The following is a 21489-nucleotide window of genomic DNA, read 5'->3' on the forward strand; positions in this document are numbered from 1 at the left end:
TTATGACTATCCCTTCAAAATTAGTTAAAAGTTCACATCGTTTTGCAGATGTCTCCTTCCTTTATCCCTTTTCCATAAATATTGACTCACTACTTGTCTGGTCAAAAGAAAATATAGAGCATCCACTGAAAATTCATAGTGGTTTCTGTACAGGTGAAAAGTCATGACCTGGAAGATAACTGAGTGAAAGTATCTGCTGGGACCAGGTGCTGTATCAGAAATGAAAGGGTCCTGTTGCTCTCTATTTCAGCCACAGTGTATGTAAGAGCTGGAACCGATGGAGACTAAATGATGAATTGCAACAGATGGACCAAGTGAAGGATATGAGTCATCATGATTGTTCAAACATGTACAATCATTCACTTGGAACTCAAGCCATGAAAAGGCAGCTTCTATGATCAGCTCCAAGATTGCCATGGGTAGCTCTTACAAGCAAAGTGTAAATATGGATATATTTCTTTGCAGCATTAAAGGTTTATTGTCACTGAAAGATATTTTTTAGGACTGTGAAGTGATGTATCTACAATTCCTGCAAAATGGGGATAATTTTAATACCTAGACCATGGGACTGGAAGATTAAATGTAATTAAATGTAAAGTGCTTACAACAGTGCCTGGCACCAACACCCCCCCCAAACTATTGTTATTATTATGATTTAAAGTTGGATATTTTTAGGGAGGATTCCATTGAGAATCAATCTTTTTTACAATGGTATTATTGCTTTTCAGGACTTGGATAAACGCTCTATTGCTCTCTGTACATATTAAAATAGTAATAGCACAAAAGCTGGTAGCTATTTTATTACCCATTTCCAGCAGTTTTGGTCTTTTTTGTCTCATTTCAGAATACTCAGTGGTCTTCCAACATACCTTGAAGGAATGGTAATATGAAAACAATGGCATCATAGTTTAGTAAAACTGCCCTTAGTGGATCCTTTGGACAATGCTTCTGAAATCTACATTACATTAGGATCCATTCTATGGAAATGTGATTTATGAGGTAATTCTTTTCTGATATTTGGTTGGTATTTTTCTTATGGAAAAAATGAGAAGCTCAATTTTAATCTGAAGAATTATGAAAGTGCCTCTCCCAACCTAGCATGTTGTCTTGTTTTGACTGAGTCAGTGACGATTAGCGTGTGCATTTACCTTAGCCAACATGTGTTAACTTGTGCTTAAAAACACAATCCAGCTTTATCTGGATTGACATGCATCATAATTAAAACCCACAAAACTATATAGCCTTTTTCCCAGTTCCCTGACCCATATCTTGGATTATGGACCCCTTTTAGAATATGCTACTCACTGTAAACTCTCTTCCTTTCATTCTTAAAGTTATTTTAACTTTCTTTAATGCCAAATATTATTTGCTGACCTAATATATTCAATCATCTATTTCATATATCAAATATCGTAGAGTGACCACCTGGGGATGACAGATGTCCAAGAGATAGTCCTTGGAATACAAAGATAGGTACAAAAAGGGACAGAGGTGGGACTCAATTATTTCTGATTGGAGGAATGATCAGAATTCTCAGAGTATAAGCCCTTTAGCTACATCTGGAAAGAAGAGCAGGGGTTTTACAGAAGTGAGAGGCCTATTCCCAGGCAAGGAAGTGAGGGAGTTTGTCTTGTGTGTTCAGGTGGTGGTGAGACCCAGGGGGTGGGTCTCCAAGTGCATTTTCACAGGCAAAACAGAACTTGAACTTCAACAGTTTCATTCTTCTGAACTGCTTTCAAGTTGTTCCCAGTTAACAGAGAAGATAATATGCAAGATGTGTGATAATGAAGACATTGACTTCAAGGTACAAAAATGGGGAAATCAGATCACTTGGTTCTCTTTGGATTTTAATCAGAAAAAATTGTCGATCTTTCAGGCCGTGGAAACAATATGAGATCTCTTATTCACTTATCACTCACTACCAAATGTGATTCAGAAGGTGATTCCTCTGCCTCTTCTCTAAGAAATAGCAAGTGGTAGACACTCAAAAGCTCCTCACGACTGGGGTATCAGAGGGGGAACAGAGCAGAAATAGGAATCGAAGAGTCTAACTGTGCATCATTGTTTTTTTTTTTTTTTCGGTACGCGGGGCTCTCACTGCTGTGGCCTCTCCTGTTGCGGAGCACAGGCTCCGGACGCACAGGCTCAGTGGCCATGGCTCACGGGCCCAGCCGCTCCGCGGCATGTGGGATCTTCCCAGACCGGGGCACGAACCAGTGTCCCCTGCATCGTTAGGCAGACCCTCAACCACTGCGCCATCAGGGAAGCCCCTGTGCATCATTGTTTTAAACCAGTTATTCCTTAATGCATCCAGAGAAGGCAAACATTCCCAGCACATGTTTCTGCAGTCCCAAACATTTGTTGGGTTTGTTTTCCATTTTTAGTGAAGGTATTCAGGATTAGGTTAGGTAGCAACTTGATCCACTGAACACTCATCTGGAAACTTGTCTTGGAATTCTTTTCTTGATGAAGATTAAATATTTTGGAACAAAGTTGAAACAGAGGTTAGAACCGGGACCACGTTAAGACTTGTCCAGAAGGTATGTGGTGTGTGTTGTACTTCATTCCCTGTCAAAATGTGATAGACTTTAGTACAGCTTGTAAATGAAGTTCATGAAAAATGCAAATGTAGTGTCTCCTTTCAATATTCCTTAGGAATGCAGCACTTACCCAGTTAGCATGGGCCTCTGTTGCTGGCTCCATTCTAGCCCTGCCAGGTCACTAAAAGCAATTTGATCACAGCCAAGCATGGCCCTGGTATTCTTTCAGCTGCTGAGTTGGGACATTCTTGGTTGAGGCAAGATTGCCTGAACTTCAAATAATGAATTTAAAGGGAATGAGATGAACTATCCTTGCTCTGGTAGGCTGACTACTAAGAATGCTCTCACCTCCTGGTATTTGCACCTTCGTGTAATCCCCTCCTCTTTTGTACAGAGTGGACCTAGGGACCTGATTCTAAGGAATAGGACATGGCAAAAGTGATGGGATATCACTTCCAAGATTAGATTTTAAGTCTATGACTCCCCTCTGGCTAGCACTATGTTTTGCTACCAGGTTCTTTCACTCTATGGCTCTTCTTGCTGTCTTGCACTGGGGAAGCAAGCTGACATATTTTTGAGTTGCCCTAAGGAGAGGCCCATATGGTGAAGAATAGGGGTAACCAACAGCCAGTGAGTCATTGAGGCCCTCAGTCCAAAAGCCTGCAAGGAACAGACTCCTGTCGATGACCACGCATGTGAGTGAGCTTGGAGATTGACCTTTCCTCTGTTGCACACTGACATGACTGCAGCCTGTGACAGTCCCTGAGCTGGAGGACCAGCTAAGCAACGTCCAGATTCTGGACCTATAGAAACCGAGATAATAAATGTTGTTGTTTCAAGCCACCAAGTTTTGGGGTAATCTGTTACACAGTGATGGATAACTGTTACACCTGCTTATAGAAGTGGTAAGGCCTGGGATTGGGGGCACAAAGGTTGGAAAGAGAATTAGGTATGTATATTTGTGTCACCGACCTAGATAGAGTCTTTATGACCAATGTCCTACCTCTACTTTTATTTATTTATTTATTTATTATTATTATATATATTTTTTGCGGTACGCGGGCCTCTCACTGCTGTGGCCTCTCCCGTTGCGGATCACAGGCTCTGGATGCGCAGGCTCAGTGGCCATGGCTCACGGGCCCAGCCGCTCCGTGGCATGTGGGATCCTCCCGGACCGGGGCACGAACCTGTGTCCCCTGCATCGGCAGGTGGACTCTCAACCACTGCGCCACCAGGGAAGCCCTATAGGTAAGATTTTCTAGAGCAGCACTGCCCAATAAGGTAGCCACTGACCTCATGAGATTCTGTAGCATTTGAAATGTGGCTAGTGAGACTGAGGAATTAAATTTTTCCTTTAGTTTAATTTAAATTCATTTAAATTGAAATAATCATATGTAGCTGGTGGCTAATGTGTTAGATAGCTCAGTTCTAGAGGCTGTCATCCTTATGTTATTCTTTTGTTAATTTATTTTTGGCTAATATTTATACAACATTTTCTACATGCCAGGCACAATATGTAGAATGTTATGTGTAGTCATCCAATTTTCACAAAACCTGATGAAGTCGATTCTATTATTTACATTTTCCAGAGCAGAAAGTTGAATTTTAGAGAGATGAAGTGGCCTGCCTCAAATCATCATACAGGCAGGAGACAGGATTCAAAACAAAGTTTATCTGGCTCCAGTCCCGTGTTTCCTGTACGGAAGAACGAGGCTAAACCGGCAGAGATGGAGGGTGAAACAAAATAGACGCAAGACAATTTAAAATATGACTCTTGTTATAATTGGTTATTTCATTTTATTGCTTATTATAAACACTTTGGACATAGCAAATACATTTGTTTTTAAATAACCATAATTCAAAGCTTTCATATCATATACTATTTCCCCCCAAGATGTGTCATCTATGAAAATAATCAGTGAACTCCAAAAGGCTATACTGATATTGTGCACATTTACGCGATCGTGACACTAAATACAAATAGTAAAAATACTCATCTGTTGTAGGTGTGTGGTTTTGTGATATGCTTTAAGGGAGGCCATAAAAAAACTCAAAGAAGAGAGATGGTGTGGATTGTAATAGCTCCTATGTGGGTCATGTTTGCAGAACATAGAAGGTATGCACAGTAAACATTTCTTGACAGAGAAGGTATGCACAGTAAACATTTATTGACAGTGAAGATGATGAGAATTCCATTTCTGCTGGACTCTTCCTCTCCATTTTTTCTTAAGTGCATTGGGAAACATCATTCTGAATGTCACAGAGGCTCTGGCACTTTGAGTTGTGTAGCTACAGTGTAATTGGGTCTGATCGCACTTGCAGAAGGGAGATAAATTAAAGCATATGCACTGTTAAAATTGTGCTAAAATCTCAGTTACTTGGATGGACTAGAATGCTTGAATGCTTTCTGTCTTCATAAGCAAGAAAATCAGCAGTGCCTAAAAATCAAGCAAGTCATTCCAAACAAATCTAGCTTCTAGATTTCACTGGCAGTTAGACTGTATTTCAGTCAGATCAATGTATTTGAAAGTAAAATATGCTACTTATATGAGCTACTGAGTTTCCCAACTACAACTACTGAGTTCCTGAACTATAACTTTTACTTTAAGACATTTCTTTTGGTTGTTTTGTCCAGCAAAATCCTTAGCATCATTTTGGGATTTCACTGAATTGTGCTGATGATGTTGGATTAAACATTTTAGATTTAATTGAAAAGTGACAAACAAATATAATCACCTATTCCCAATAGTTTCTCAATGTACAATTTTAAATACATGAAAGGACCCTCATAAAAATAGAAATGTTAATTAAGGTCACTGGCAGCAAAGTATGGCATATTAGAATTATTTATTAAAAACTTTTACACCTAAAGTTTCATAAAACTTCATAAAATATGGATTTTGGCAAAAGGCAACAGTTTGATGTCAATATCTTACTTTTCCATTAACTGTATAACTTTTTCAAGAGAATAGATTATTAAAATATTATAAGAAAAGCAGAAATTTGTCTAAGCTGCATGTGAGTGGAGTTACACAGAACAGAATCCAAACTTCATTTTTCCCTCTTCTTTTTGTAAATTTTGTATATCTTCCTGGTCGGGTTCTGAAATTGTACTCCCTGATGTAAAATCCCATGGGATTCTGGCTTCTCATCTTTTAATCTGAAATGAAGTATTTGTTGCTTGTGGAACTTGGTAAATTTTTTTTCACAGTTGGAATAACCTTTATCATAATACACTAAATAAAATCAGATGATTTTTAGGTGGCAGTATCTAGCATTGACAAGTTCTTGGCTTCAAGCAGCTGTTAAGTCCTTTTGATTGTTTTAAGTCTCAAATTAGATAGATTCAACTATCTCTGTTATTTTCATTCTTGATGGCATAGAAATTCACCTCACATCTACCTAAAACATGAGCAGAGCTTTTGGGGCCCATTGAACCCATCTACAATTTAATTTAGCTCTCCCTTCTCGAGCATGTCTCTACCAGGTATCAGCCAGGTTCTGTTTGGAGTCTTGGTGATAGGGAGCTTCACAAAGCAATCTAGTCAATATGAAAGCTTCAGCAGCCCTTTCGTATACTAAAACCAAAGTTCTCTTCCTGTAACTTCCATCTAGTGTTTCCAGCAATATAAGGCACAGAGTAGGCTTTCAGGCACTCGATCTGCATTTGTTGATGAACAAAAAGACTGAACAATTCTAGTTCTGACTTTTAAAGCTACAGAGTATAGTTGTTTCCTTATGTAGTCCAGGTTATCCTCTTGTCTTACATAAATCTTCTCCTTTTCAGGATCAATATTGCAATTTCCTTCATTTGTTCCTTAAGCAACATGAATTTCCGATGTTTTGTCTATCCATTACTCTTCTCTGAGTGTGCTTATGTTGATCAGTAGAACTCTTCAAACGTGGTCCCATTGAACCCAACATAATACCCCATATGGGATCAGCTCTGAGTAGGGTAGAAACCCTGAATCTCTTCTCTTAGCCTGGACATTCCACTTGACATATCGTCTAACCCAAAAAGGTATTCCTTAGGGCAATCCTTTCCTGTCTGTTTCTGGGTAGAGACATTTTATCCCGGGCAAGATCTCTGATTGGCACATATTCTGTTCTGGGGGAAGGATTACTTCCTTGAATTTCCAGGATATGGAGGGGGTGGAGAACGCTGTGCTGGGGTCGGGGAGTACGGAGGGGGCAAGTCTGCACAGTGTTCCATCTCATGGTCGTAACTGTAGGGGGGTGGTGCCACTGGAAAAGAAAAGGAGAAGGGCATCAGGCATTTAGCAATAATTGAGTGTCCACTATATTTGAGCCACTAGGCTGGGTACTTTGGGGGAGGACATAAGTTTTGCTTTCAATAATCATAGTTTTATCAGGCTGGCGACACACATGTATGGAAGGGCAAGTGCTATAAAAAGTGGTGCCGTTGGCCAAAGTATTTAGAATTGGTGGCTTAGGGCAAGTTTCTTGGAAAGATGATATAGAAGGGGCAGATAGAGAAGGGGCTAAAGGATGATTCAATTTGAGCAAAAGCACCAAAGCAAGAGAGAACTTTTGTTCAAAGCAAAAGATACATGGAGGAGAGAAACGGGAAAAGATGTTGAGGAATCTGATTGTATCACCATCATGGTGGGCTTTTACAAAATTCTAATTTAAATGGATAACTAATAAGAACTTGCTGTATAAAATAAATAAAATAAAATTCAAAAAAATCTAATTTATTTATGTTTTTAATTTCATACAATTTTATGGACTTCCCTAGCAGTCCAGTGGTTAAGACTCCGTGCTTCCAATGCAAGGGGCATGGGTTCCACCCCTGGTCAGGGAACTAAGATCCTTCATGCTGTGTGGCACAACCAAAAAAATGTTTTTTTCATATAATTTTTAAAGGTTACACTCCATTTACACTTATTACAAAATATTGGCTATATTCCCATGTTGTATAACATAGGGGTCAGGGGAGTGGGGGGTACAGACTATTGGGTGTAAGATAGGCTACATGGACATTGCACTTTGAATATCACATAAGGAGTGTGTGATATGCAGGCATCAGAGATTTTTTGAATATGCTAGTGAATATGCTTTAGGAAGGTGACTCTTTCGGCAGTATGGATTCAGGTGGAGCAAAGAACAGGTGAGATGATGTAGTAGCATATGTGAGGGATGATAAAGGACTCATGGAAGTTGGGGGTGGGGATTATAGGAGCCCTTGAGCAGCTGAGTGCTTAAGTGATGACTGGGTAGGTGGAAAAGGGGTCGAGGGTAAGAAGGTGTCGAGGTATTGGGTACCTGGTACTGGGCTCCTGTAACTTGGAGGGTCATGGAGCCATTACAGAAATAAGAAAAAAAAGGAGGACAAGCAGGTTTAGAAATGGGGATGGAGAATTTAGTTTTCTAAATCTTATTAGAAAAAGTGTCTTTAATTTTTTATTGTACTATTATATCACAGTGTGTTTTAAAATCACATTTAATACATTTGTTATGACTGTATATAGACATCTATTTTGTAGTGCTCTCCACCCCGTCTCAAGGGCTGGAAGAGAGGTACTCCTTGAGCACTCCATGTCTTTAAGAACCAAATCACTCGACAACATCTGAGCAACCTCTCAGCAACCCCCTGATGATTTTCCAGTAATTGATTTATCATCAAGATTGTGATTCTAGTTGGAAATTGACATGTCTTAATTGCTTACTGTGAATGTAGCCTAAACCACAAGACTAGTGTTATAATAATGCAAATAAACAGCCAAGCTTTTACTTCTAGAATGGAAGAACAAGCAACATTTCAACAAACTTATTTCTAAAACATCTTCTAAATTGTACTCTTACAATAAGATTATGACGGTATTCTGATCAATATGCATGTATAAACATAGGGCCTCACCCTATAAGCAAACACAAAGTTTCTTCTGAATCTCTTTATTTAAAAAAAAACATTTAATTAATTTGTATTGGAGTATAGTTGATTTACAGTGCTGTGTTGGTTTCTGCTGTACAGCAAAGTGAATCAGTTATACATATACCCACTCTTTTTTAGATTCTTTTCCCATCTGTATCTCGTTAACTTGGCTCTCTCTACCAGGAGCTTGATGATTTAAACCAATTACTGATCTGCCTGTACTTAGGGATGTGAAGAAGCAGAATTGAGGCACCTGACACAAGAGAAAGATGGAGACACAGAACTGGGTGGGATGTCCTCTGAGGGATGCTCTGGTGAGCAAAGGCTTTGCAAGTCTCTCGTGGGCTGAGCAGGCCAAGGGCTCAGAGCAGAGGACACAGATCTGTAGAGAAGGCAGCTTCTCCACGGCTGCTTTAGACCTGGGGAGGCTGGCCTATTCCAAGCTTTGTTTTCTACAGCAAAATGGAATAACTCCTGCCAGAGTCTAAACACACATTCCCTCTGCATTATGCCTACTCCTTTGCTTCATTATATCCAAGAGGACTGAGACAAAGAGATTTATAATAAACTTTATCCAAGGCAAGAAATGCAGCCTCCATGTAAAACAGGAAGTTACAGCTGGGTTCCCATTGAACTGTTTCTTATAAGCATGTGGGTTCTAAGCTGTTTTTATGATGAAGCTTTTCCTTGCCTCCCACTTGAGAAGCACACACCAGATGATTCTACAGATCGACTCTGCATCCTTCTCTGTCATGAAGCTGTGGTGTGTCTTTATGCTTCAGTAACAAAGCATTTATATTTTTCCATCTGCATATAAACTGCTGGAGGACATTTCAGGGAGATTCCCTATGGTTTATACAGCTGCATGTTGAGCATGAAAATCTAAGATATGAAACAGTGTTCTTTCATTCATGTAGCCTTTGTTATTTTGATAAGGTGATAATATAATGCTGAAGAGTGGTATTTGGAGGACTATATCCATCATGAAATAAACACGGCACATCTTTTATAGTACCAGCTGTGGGAAGACATTTCGAAATAATAATGGTGTAACTGTGGACTGTGCTATCTTTCTTACAGATAAAAATGTTTCACTAGGAAGTAAACTTTTCAGGGTATCAATTTTAGAATACTTGATTAACCCTAAGAGGTTTTGTTCTCTCTTAAAGGTCAAATCATCTTTAACAGATACATGGATGCAGCTGGAGATATGGTGCTTTTGAAATTCTTTCATAACCAATAATTCTAATTCTCTGACTTAAGTAGGGCAAATATGTCATTTATCATGTATGTCAATGTAGTTGTGTAGAATTTTGCAAAATTTAGGGATGCTATGAAATTCATAGGAGGAAGTTAATGTTTTTTTACCCACTCAGGATAACATCTCTAAAACAAATATAAAGGGAAGGTGCATGGTGTTAATAAAAATTGTACAACATTATATTAGAAAATGTGGAAACAGAGGAAAATCATCCATAATTCTGTCACCACAGTTTAACAAACAACATCTTTATATACTCCCTTCTAATCACTTGTGTTTTTATATCCTTGTAGTTATGTAAAATAGTCTATGCTTTTTCACTCTGTATTGTAACAATCTTCTTCATTCTGCTACATATTCTTCATGAACTCTATTGTTAACAGCTGTACATTATTCCACTTACCATTCACTTATTTTGAGATTAGCAATTTTTTATTATTATAAATAGTGGAGTGACAAATGTCTTTCTACATATAGACTTTTTATTACTTTGATTTAGTTTTTTAGAATAAAATTCCAGGAATCAACTAGCTGGCTATCATTTAATATTTTGGTAATTTAATACTGAAAAAATCTCACTATTAAAATATTCCTTAATTTTACATTTCTTTGACAGTTTTACGTCTTGTTTATTATTTGTAATTCATATTGTGTGATTTTTTTGTTTGTTTTGAGCTGATAATTTACAAACTGGGATCTTAATTAGAATTAAGATACAATTAAGATAACAAGATAGAAATATGTATACAAAGTTATTTATCTTTTCTATACCTTTCTAAAAATAACTTTGTCAAAATGATTAGCTATGGTATTTTTACCTTATTGACATCCTGAAGTTTAAAACTTGTATCTAAGAAAATATATGTGGGCTTTTCATCCTTTTTATCTCTTCTGTATTTTTTCCAAGTTTAAACATTTGTCTTTCAGATATCTGGTTCATAACCAATCTATTTTTGAGTTTTTCCATGTAAATTTATATATTTGGTGCTTCCTTACATCTGTTATTTTACATCAGAGTTTATTTTTTCTAAGTTTTAAATTTTGATTAAGCCAAAGTATTGAAGCGTTGCCTCTTAATCCTTACTTTTCACATTGTTTTGTTATCTCTCCTTTAGTTTGTGAAATTTTAATCACTTGTTCTGTTCAATTACCAAGGCATATCTCTTTTTTACCAGAAACACCTGATTTTAATTATTATTGATTTTCAATGATTTTACTATCTGATAGAACAGGTGAAATTCATGACTTATTTTTTAACACTTTTTAAATTTATTTTTTCAGTTGAGATACAACTGACATAACATTGTGTAAGTTCAAGGGGTACAATGTATTGATTTGATACATTTATATATTGCAATATGATTTCCACCTGTTAAATTAATTAAACAAGGAGGTTATTAGACTGAGGTGGCTCTAATGCCATGGTGTCTATGTAAGCAAACCAAAATCTAAGCTGCAAGTGCCTCAAAGTTATGAAATCAAAATGCTAAGGACAACCAATCACAAACAGCCAACTAGGCTTTAAGTTAAAGGAAATCAAATAATTTCCTTTTGTTGCTTCCATGCTTCCTCTGTATAAGGCAGGGTCCCCCTAACCACTTTGGGTTTGGTGCTGCCCCATTTTTGCTCAAATAAACTCTTCAAGATTTTAATATGCCTCAGTTTATCTTTTAACACATCTTAGCATTAGCTGACACTTCTATCACTCATGACTTATTTTAAAAGACAACTTCTACGAATGACCCAATTTCATTCTTTTTATGGCTGGGTAATATTCCATTGTATATATGTACCACGTCTTCTTTATCCATTCATCTGTCAATGGACATTTAGGTTGATTCCATGTCCTGGCTATTGTAAATAGTGCTGCAATGAACATTGGGGTGCATGTATCTTTTGGAATTATGGTTTTCTCAGGGTATATGCCCAGTAGTGGGATTGCTGGGTCATATGATAGTTCTATTTTTAGTTTTTTAAGGAACCTGATGTGGATGAACCTAGAGTCTGTCATACAGAGTGAAGTTAAGTCAGAAAGAGAAAAACAAATATCGTACACTAACGCATATATGTGGAATCTAGGAAAATGGTACAGATGAACATGTTTGTAGGGCAGGAATAGAGACGTAGACATAGAGAATGGACATGTGGACACAGTGGGGAGAGGGGAGGGTGGGATGAATTGGGAGATTAGGTTTGACATAAATACACTGCCATGTGTAAAATAGATAGCTAGTGGGAACCTGCTGTATAGCACAGGAGTTCAGCTTGGTGCTCCGTGTTGACCTAGATGGGGGGGATGGAGGGTGGAGGAGGGAGGTCCAAGAGGGAGGGGATGTGTGTATGCGTATGGCTGATTCAGTTCACTGTGCAGCAGAAACTAACACAGCATTGTAAAGCAATTATACTCCAGAAAAAAAAAAAAGGACAACTTCTAGCATTATTACTAGGAGCAAACCTTCTGGTCACCCTCCCCCAAACCCCACTACTCACAATTCACCTGAACCCCACTCAGAGCAGAGGCCCACAGAGCTCCTGGCAGGTCCTCCACTGCCTGCCCCTCACCACACAGTACAGCCCTGCCCGTCTCTTCCTCTACAATGGCCCAAGATGCACCTCCGGAAAGGGTGACATCATTAGAACCTAGCGTCCCCCTTCCTCTCAGATAACATCAGGACACGTCCTGTCACGTTTACATCCCTCTGTTAGCATGAGAAGGACAAGCTCCTAGAGCACCCTTCAGTGTAGATCTTTAGCTCTGGAAGGCTTTACATATCTAATCTAATTAATTTTCCCAAGTTTCCCCACCGCCTTCACTGTGCTCAGTGGAACACAAAGTCTGTCATCAGAAGAGCCCTTTGTACCCTCACCCTCTTTTCATCCCTTTACATGTTACCCCAGCTCGGAATATAAGGAAGTTCTTCTCCAATTGTGTCTGTTTTCTCAGAGAAGTAACGTCGGCTGAGAGAGAGAAAGGCTGAGGGTTGGGTTTTTTTCGAGCTTTGAGAAGACAGAATACATGAGACAGTTATCTCAGGGAGTGAAAGGGAGCATTTGCTTCACCTTTCTAATTTAATTAAAATCTGGTTTTCCGTGAGAGGACAGCTTCCTCTGCAGCACTATTAAATCAGAGCTATCCTTTTTCTCCCACATCCTACATTTTATGGGACCAGGAGGTATGCACGGTGTTCCCTGTGATTCAGCCATTTTTAAACAACTAATTTCCCTCTTTAAAAACCTGAGCTTGAAGTCTGTAAGTCTGTTTCTGTTTTGTAAATAAGTTTATTTGTACCATTTCTTTTTAGATTCCACATATCAGCGATATCATGTGATATTTCTCTTTCTCTGACTTACTTCAATCAGTATGACAATCTCTAGGTCCATCCAAAAGAACTTATGGTTACCAAGGGGGAAGGGTGGGGGGAAGGGATAGACAGGGAGTTTGGGATCGACATGCACACACTGCTATATTTAAAATAGAGAACCAACAATGACCTACTGTATAGCACAGGAAACTCTACTCAGTATTCTGTAACAACCTAAATGGGAAAAGAATTTGAAAAAGAATAGATACATGTATATGTATAACTGAAACACTTTGCTGTACACCTGAAACTAACATATTGTTAATCAACTATATTCCAATATAAAATTAAAAGTTAAAAAACAAAAACAAAAACCTGAGCTCTTTTGTAGCATATGCCATGAGATTCTGCTTTCTGCTCCTCTTTGTTATCCATAGCTGTGGTTCTCTCTACCCCAAAATCTCACTTATTCAAGTGCGGTACGCGAGCCTCTCACTGTCGTGGCCTCTCGCGTTGCGGAGCACAGGCTCCGGACGCGCAGGCTCAGCGGCCATGGCTCACGGGCCCAGCCGCTCCGCGGCATGTGGGATCTTCCCGGACCGGAGCACGAACCCGTGTCCGCTGCATCGGCACGCGGACTCTCAACCACTGCGCCACCAGGGAAGCCCTCAGTTATTGAAATTTTAGTATCAAGCCCATTACTCTTCTCTGCATCACGACTTCTGTTATCATTCTAGGTGATTTCAACATCCACTTGCTGAAATAAATTTCTAGCTCCAGAATGGAGCCACTACTGCCTGGGTTGCCACATCAGCAAACTGAAGCTTAGGTAACTTTCACGTCATTGAAAAGCTCCGCTTAATGAGAAACTCAGTATATCCAGTCAACTAATCCCCAAATGCCAAGCCAACTGTGGGCTCTATACTTAACTTCCTGGTTCCTTCTCACCCCAAACAAGGCTGCCTCTGTGGCCCCAGCCAATCAGATAGTTTCTATTTTTCTCTTCTTCGTTCTTTATTCTTCACCTTATAAAAGCTTCCTGCCTTCTGTCCATTTTACTGTTCTCCCCATGAAGACTTTTTGATTCATGAAGTTTGCATCACCTAAATTGTCTTCTTTAATCCGTTTTTAACACATGTAACCCTGCCTCTCAGTCCTTTGAGCCTTTTGCCTTCAAAAATCTTTTTCTCACCCTTACTGTAACCAATTATGGTACCATTTTGTAAATATGACCACCCACTTATCTTTCTAGAATATACATCCCAATACATCTTGGCCCTCACCTGGATTTCTGATTTACTGATGGCATTAAAAAAATTAATTTAAACTGATGTCACCTCTTTCCTGTCTTCATGTCTTTCTTCATTCAGCTTAGATTTATGGTCCATCACAAAAATTATTCCTGTGCATCTATCATCAACTTTCTCATCTCTTTCTCTCCCCATTGCTTCACAAAGCTCCAGTCCAGCATTTTGGCTACCCCAGATCTGTATCTAGGAGCTTAATATGCTTAGAGCAAAATGCACAGTCATGCTGACTCATTTCACTTCAAATGCATGACCATATTCTTAAGTGTGGAGGCCCTTGGCATTGCTTGGAAATTGCGCATTAGGCATTTCACCACCCCTCCATTCTCTGAGATTACTGTTTCATGCTTTTTTCTTTCTCCTTAGCTACAAACACCTCCTCAAGCCACTTGCAGCCCAAGACTTGCTTCTTATTTCACTAAAAAATAGATACAATCAGAAGAGATCATCCTCATATCACCAAATCCTTTGAGTGCATGAGTCTTTTCATGTTCAATGTGGTTGCCCTCAATTGTGAATTCAATTATGCAAATGGAGATTGGATTCCTTTTTTTTTTAAATAAATAAATTTATTTATTTATTTATTTACTTTTGGCTGTGTTGGGTCTTCATTGCTGCACGCGGGCTTTCTCTAGTTGTGGTGAGCAGGGGCTACTCTTTGTTGTGGTGTGCAGGCTTCTCATTGCAGTGGCTTCTCTTGTTGCAGAGCACGGGCTCTAGGTGCTCAGTAGTTGTGGCTCGTGGGCTGTAGAGCACAGGCTCAGTATTTGTGGTGCAAGGGCTTAATTTCTCCGTGCATGTGGGGTCTTCCTGGCCCAGGGCTTGAACCCATGTCCCCTGCATTGGCAGGGGGATTCTTAACTACTGTGCCACCAGGGAAGCCCCTTGGTTTCTTAATGAAATATTTCCAAGAGATTTTAAAGAATACAAGCCAGCTATTTTATAGAATGTTCCTCAGCTTGGGTTTGTCAGATAATTTCTCATGTTAAGATTCAGGCTATGAGCTTCCAGCCAGAACACTACACACGTGAAATTGTATGTTCTTCAAAGTAACACCCAAAGGTGCAAGATGTACATCTGTCCCTCTTTGTTGATATTAAGTTTTACTTCTTCGTCAAGATGTTGTCTGGTTTCTCCACTATGTAGTTACTATTATTCTCCTTGTAACTAATGAGAAATCTGGAGGTAGACAGGTTGAGAGTATGCAAATATCCTGTTCCTCAGCAATGTGTCCCCCAAATTTAGCATCAATTGATGAATCTTGTTCTAAATTTTTCTTATGATGGTTTTAAATGATGATTTTTTTACAGTTCCACAACTTCTTTCTACCTGCATCTTTTGGCATTTTTCTGTTATCAAGAAACTCAGATCCTTCTTCATTGTTTATCTACCTATCTATCTATCTAAATTCATCATCATCATCATCTGTCTATTTGCCTATCTATATTGTCTATCTATCATCTATCAATCAATCAATCTATCATCTACCTACCTACCTACCTACCATTAGGGACTCAGTAATGTACTTCATGGCATTTGATTTTTATATCTTTGCCAGGCCTTTTCTTCTGTTCTTTCTGCGTTATTTTCCTTCAGATGTGTGTCATCCAAACCCATTTTTAAAAAAGAGTTAATATAGTCACTTTCTTTTGTTTATACTGAAGTTCTGGAAAGTAGGGGAAACGTAAGACTTGACAAATAATTCTTGTTTTCACACTGATGGTTTTAAAAATAGTTGTCATTAAACAGGACACAGTTCATGCCACCCAACATGGCAGGAGTAAAAAACTATTTCAGATGGTCACTGTCCAACACTAGGTTGGGTGTGGCATATTACCTGTTCTTGGTAATCTACTCCCAGTGCAGAGTCATGGTTGCTGTAGGGTTCCCCACTGAGTGCTTTCACCAAGGGATGAGATAACCTTGACTAAATTATTTTCTACCCATTTATGTGGCCTTCAGGCTGTAGGACTATTCAGTAACTTGAGTGATTATTCAATTAGCACAGGGTTAATTAATTAATGTTGGTAAAATTATTTTTTATTTCCATAGATGAAAGATTTTGAAAAGCAGTCAGTACTACTCTGTGTTATTTCCTGATCCTTTAAGTAAAAGCTTAATTAGGGACTTTGAGAAGGAAATGAGAAATAATCAAGCAAATCATGTTTTCGACGACCTAGTCTTTTGCAGTGAAAATGTTTCCATCATAAGGTTTATGATGTTTTTGCATTATTCAGTTCCCAGAACAATGCATTTACTGAAAATGCAACATGGTGCTGTGATCTGCCAGTATAAATAATGCTACTAGGGCTCCCCTGGTGGCTCAGTGGTTGAGAGTCTGCCTGCTGATGCAGGGGACACGGGTTCGTGCCCTGGTCCGGGAAGATCCCACATGCCGTGGAGCGGCTGGGCCCGTGAGCCATGGCCGCGGAGCCTGTGCTCCGCAACAGGAGAGGCCGCAACAGTGAGAGGCCCGCGTACCACAAAATAATAATAATAATAATAACAATAATAATAATAATAATGCTACTAGAATAAAGTTTTTGAAAACCTGTTTACATGCATGAAATAGAAACCTCAGACTCCAGAAAACACATTAAAATATTTTGCATTTTCTAGTCTAGTTTTATTAAAATATTTAAAAAATTAATTTTAACTACACTTTTTGATCAAGAAAAGTGAATCTGGAGCATTATGTACAGATTGCTTCTCCTCATCTTCTCTCCAATTAATGTCTCTGTCAGACTCTCCTCTTCTTCTCCTGGGTTATGGATTGGCCAGGTGAAAATAGGGAGATCAGGAGAATAAAAAATAACTCCCCCTAATTTTTCCTTATACCATAGTTTTAACATTGTTATACTAACCCTAACGATATTCTTGGTAAGTTGGAAAGATTCAAAATAGTGAATTGCTTTTGTAGTGAGTAAAAGCTATACATTCCAGGGTGGAATTGAAGGTAAAATTTCTAGGCATTGATATAATTAAATCAGATTTTGTCATGATATTCATTCGTTCAGCCATGTCTGCTGAGTGCCTGTTACATGCCAGTTCCAGTCTTGTATGCTTAGGATTGAGTGGTGAATAAAATTGACAACAATCCCTGCCTCATGGAGCTAATGTTCCAGAAAGTGGGGATAGACAATAAATAATAAACTTAACCACTAGGTGAACAATGTGGTATCTTAGAAGATTAAAAGAAGCACTCTGGACAAAAAGTAGAGTAAGGAGGATTGGGATGCTATGGGGGAGGGACACATTACAATCTTAAGTAGGGTGATCAGGGAAGGCCTCATTCAGAAAGTGACCTTTGACAAAGACTTGAATTAAGTGAGGGAGTCAGTGTTCTAGGCAAACCTAGATGGGAGTGTGCCCTGTATCTTCACAGCACAGCAAGGAAAAAGTATGAGTGGAGCCAGGTGGCAAGAGGGTGAGTAGAAGGAAGTGAGGTCAGAGAAATGAAAAAGAGGGACCAATCCATGCATTGCCTTGCAGGCCTTGGTATAGAATTTGTCTTTTACTTTGGATAAAATGAGAAACCACTGGCTTTAAGTCTTCCCCTGGGGGAAATGGGGAGCCACTGGAAAATTTTGAGCAGAGAAGTGATATGATTTGACATTTAATCATCTTAAATGTGTTCAGTTTGCTACTGTGTTTGGAATAGACCCCTGGGAGGCACGAGTGGATGCTGGCAGAGCAGTTAGGATGTTTTCACAGGAATGAGTAGGAGAGCTGATGGTGGCTCCCACCAGAGAAGGAACAGTGGGAAGTAGTCAGATACTCTTATATTTTGAAGATAGAGCTGAGAAGTGTTCCTGTTAGATTGCATGTAGATGTCAAGGAAAGAGAGGAGTCCAGGATGACGCCAAGGTCTTTGGCCTGAGCTGCTGGGAGGCTGGAGATGCCATCAACTGAGATGGTGAATGGTGAGTAGAGGAGGCTTTGGGGGGATGTTCGGAAGTACAGCTTTAGACATGTGAAATTTGAGATATATCAGTTAGACATCCGAGTGTAGATGTTCAACTGGCAGTGGGATCAAATGGGTCTGAAATTCAGGAAAGAGGTTTGGAAAGGAGATATATAACGTTGGAAGGCATTTAGCATGTAAAGGGTACTTAATACCATGAGGCCAAATGATAGAACCAAAGAAGTGAGCGTTGATACAGGATGGAAGAAGACACAAGAGTGAGCCTGGAAGCAGTCTAACATGGAGATATTGGAGAAGAGGGAGAATGGACAAAAGAGGACAGGGAAAATGACCATGCTCACACTCATCTGAAATTTGCTCCCTCAAGCTGAAGATGGTAGGGAAAAGTTAAGAGAGGAGAGACATTACTAGGGAATTGATACTCAGGGCAGACTGGATGTAGAAGCTACCTTATTCCTTTCCTATAGGGGCTGAGAGAGAGGACATGAGTATGGATAGAAAATTATCTTCCTAAGGATTTGTTAAATTTAGAACTTGACTCCTTTTTATATATCAAATTACATATATACAGGTTGACTTAAAAATGCTATTCAAATCAAGGCAAAATGCAGCACTTTGTTTATGTGTTCAATATATTTATATGTGGAACTTCTAGTAAATTCTCAAGAAATACTTGTCAAATTATTAATAAATTACCTTTTTGCTGATAATTTTACTATTATGTTAAGACTGTTCTCTTTGCATAAGGGGGACACATAAAAACTTTCTTCAATACTTTTTCTCAAGACATACATACCTATTGAATCAGATGCCAGTTAATTCAGCCATGTAACTTATTCTTTCTCTATAATTATTTGTCAGAACTCACTAGGAAATAGACACAGTGGGTGTGAATTGTCTATTCCTCTTCACTATGGCTGATTGGCAACTGTAGTCAGTAAGACAACCACTGAAAATATGAATGTATTCAAATAGGAGGTAGATTTTATTATGTGGATCTAAGTAATCTCCATTGAAAGTTAGAGCTTCAATCTACATTAATTTAGAAATATCCTACATACTTGGAGATTATTCCAGTGAGAGTCTTCTACCCCAGGAGGACAGCCTAACTAACAAATCTGACTCTTCCTTCAGAAAGAGTAAGCAGTTTTGCTTACCAGGGTAGGAGGAGATGGCATTGATGTGGGTGGTCCTGATGACACCCACCCGTGTCCCACGGTTGTTTTTCATGCACATGCAGATACATATGGCAATTCCAGCAATGACCCCCATGATGAATACGATTCCAAATACTATGCCAGCAATTGCTGTGCCCCTAAAAAGGAAAAGCGAAAGTACATTTATTGAAAAGGCTCATAAAGATTCCTCAGCCTTTCAACTATAGTTCCATGACTACATGACAAGTGCCCCTTTAAATATGTTCTTAAGGATAATGTTAAAAAAGACTCATGTTGGGCTTCCCTGGTGGCGCAGTGGTTGAGAATCTGCCTGCCAATGCAGGGGATACGGGTTCGATCCCTGGTCTGGGAAGATCCCACATGCTGCAGAGCACCTGGGCCTGTCAGCCACAACTACTGAGCCTACGCGTCCGGAGCCTGTGCTCTGCAACAAGAGAGGCCGTGACAGTAAGAGGCCCGCACACCATGATGAAGAGTGGCCCCCGCTTGCCACAAATAGAGAAAGCTCTCGCACAGAAACGAAGACCCAACACAGCCAAAAATAAATAAATAAATTTATATAAAAAAAAAAGACTCATGTTTTTCAGTTCTTGAAACCATTCCATAAGTTAATAATTTCCTTTGCAACATTTTCTCTGTTTCTCTTTCTGAAAGCCTATTCTGAAATAAACCTCTGAGCCTCCTGGATAACTTCTCTAATTTTTCCTGTCTCTGTTTTCTTGAACTGCTTTCCAGGGAACTTCATTGACTTTATCTTCCAAACTTTTATTGAACTTTTAAATTTCAGCTATCATTTTTTTAACTTCCACGTGCTCTATCTTATCCTTTATTGCAACACCTGTTTTATAGTGTCCTTTTTCTGCTTTTATGGATGTAATTTCTTCTATTAATCTCTAACAGTACTCATGACATATTCTTTGAAACTTTATCTGTTTTTTGTGTTTCCTCTGTCCTGTCTAGGCTCCTTCTTATTGATTGTTTACTTTAATCTGTTTCATGTTTGACATTTTCCTTAAATGTCTGGTGATCCCTGAATCTATTCCTATGTAATAAGCTGCTATTTAGTAATAGCTGGTTGGGATTTCAGTGTGCAAAGCTAGCATTGGACAGGTGAACCCTGCAGTAGAGGATCAACTGAGGCCAGTTCGCATAGTTTTGTTTTTCTTTGTAGCTGTTCATTTTTACTCCTTAAAAGGATCCTCCAGTTTCATACTTGGGGAATATGAACTGGGCTGCCAGTTTCCTGGAGCCTGGGGTTTTATCCATAAGGGTATGGACTTTCACAAAATCCTCCTGCTTTCAGCTCAGAGACTCAGTCTCATTCTGCTGTGACAGAGGAGGCTTTCAGGTTAAGTCTTCAGTAACAAAATCTTTGTGGTTTAAAAGCATGACTTCTAAAGTCAGACTGCCATGGTTCCAACTGTAGCTGGGTAACCTCGGGCAAGTTGCTCAATGCCCCAGTTTGCTTCTTAATGAAATAAAGGTCAGCTTGGTGCTTATCTGACTCTCCTCCCAAAGTTAATGTTATGAAATAACTGTGCTCCTAGATTCATTTGCCACATAAATAAGTTCCTGTTCTCAAGTGCTATATGAACATCTATCGTGTACTTTTCTAGGACAGGTTCATAATCTCTCATCCCAAGGCCTTGGGACTAGATGTGTCTTGTAAGTCAGGAATGTTCAGATTTTGAAAAGGGAACATGCATATACTGTATATTATATGATATTCCCAGGGCCAACATCCTGAGCATAACACATGTACATTTCTGCAGTAAAGGTAGGAATATTAACACTCGTGTATTACATAGAAGCTATAAAAAAAGCCCCAGGTTCATTCAGGTTCAGTCCTGCCACCAATTGAGTTGTATAAAACCTTTACTTTTCAGAGTTTTTGAGGACTTCAGAATTGCAGATAAGGGACTGTGAACGTATATTTATACAATTCAAAAGAAATCTTCTCTCTCTGACTTTTCCCTACTCACTTAAAAAAACAGAATACCATTATGCATTCCAATAGACTCCTTTAAAATATTCCCACATGCATTTTAACTTTGTTAGTAAATTATGAAAGTAGAACGTG

The 21489-nt window shown here is 39.0% G+C and overlaps 1 protein-coding gene across 2 annotated transcripts in view; it reads right to left on the reverse strand.

Annotated features, from left to right (window-relative positions):
* The window catches only part of CYYR1 (cysteine and tyrosine rich 1), a 123532-nt gene that overhangs the window by 13534 nt on the left and 88509 nt on the right, over positions 1–21489 (reverse strand). The window contains exons 3-4 of one of the 2 annotated variants that reach the window (XM_060150795.1): positions 19389–19546; positions 4313–6785 (exon numbers count right to left, since the gene is read on the reverse strand). In XM_060150795.1, the coding sequence (XP_060006778.1) occupies positions 6661–6785; positions 19389–19546 (283 nt within the window). In that variant the 3' untranslated portion in view covers positions 4313–6660. Of the gene's footprint in view, positions 1–4312; positions 6786–19388; positions 19547–21489 lie in introns of those variants that run through there. The other variant, XM_060150796.1, reaches the window with a different exon arrangement.

The sequence above is a fragment of the Lagenorhynchus albirostris genome, chromosome 5, assembly GCF_949774975.1.
Source record: "Lagenorhynchus albirostris chromosome 5, mLagAlb1.1, whole genome shotgun sequence".
In the NCBI taxonomy this organism is placed as follows: Eukaryota; Metazoa; Chordata; class Mammalia; order Artiodactyla; family Delphinidae; genus Lagenorhynchus; species Lagenorhynchus albirostris.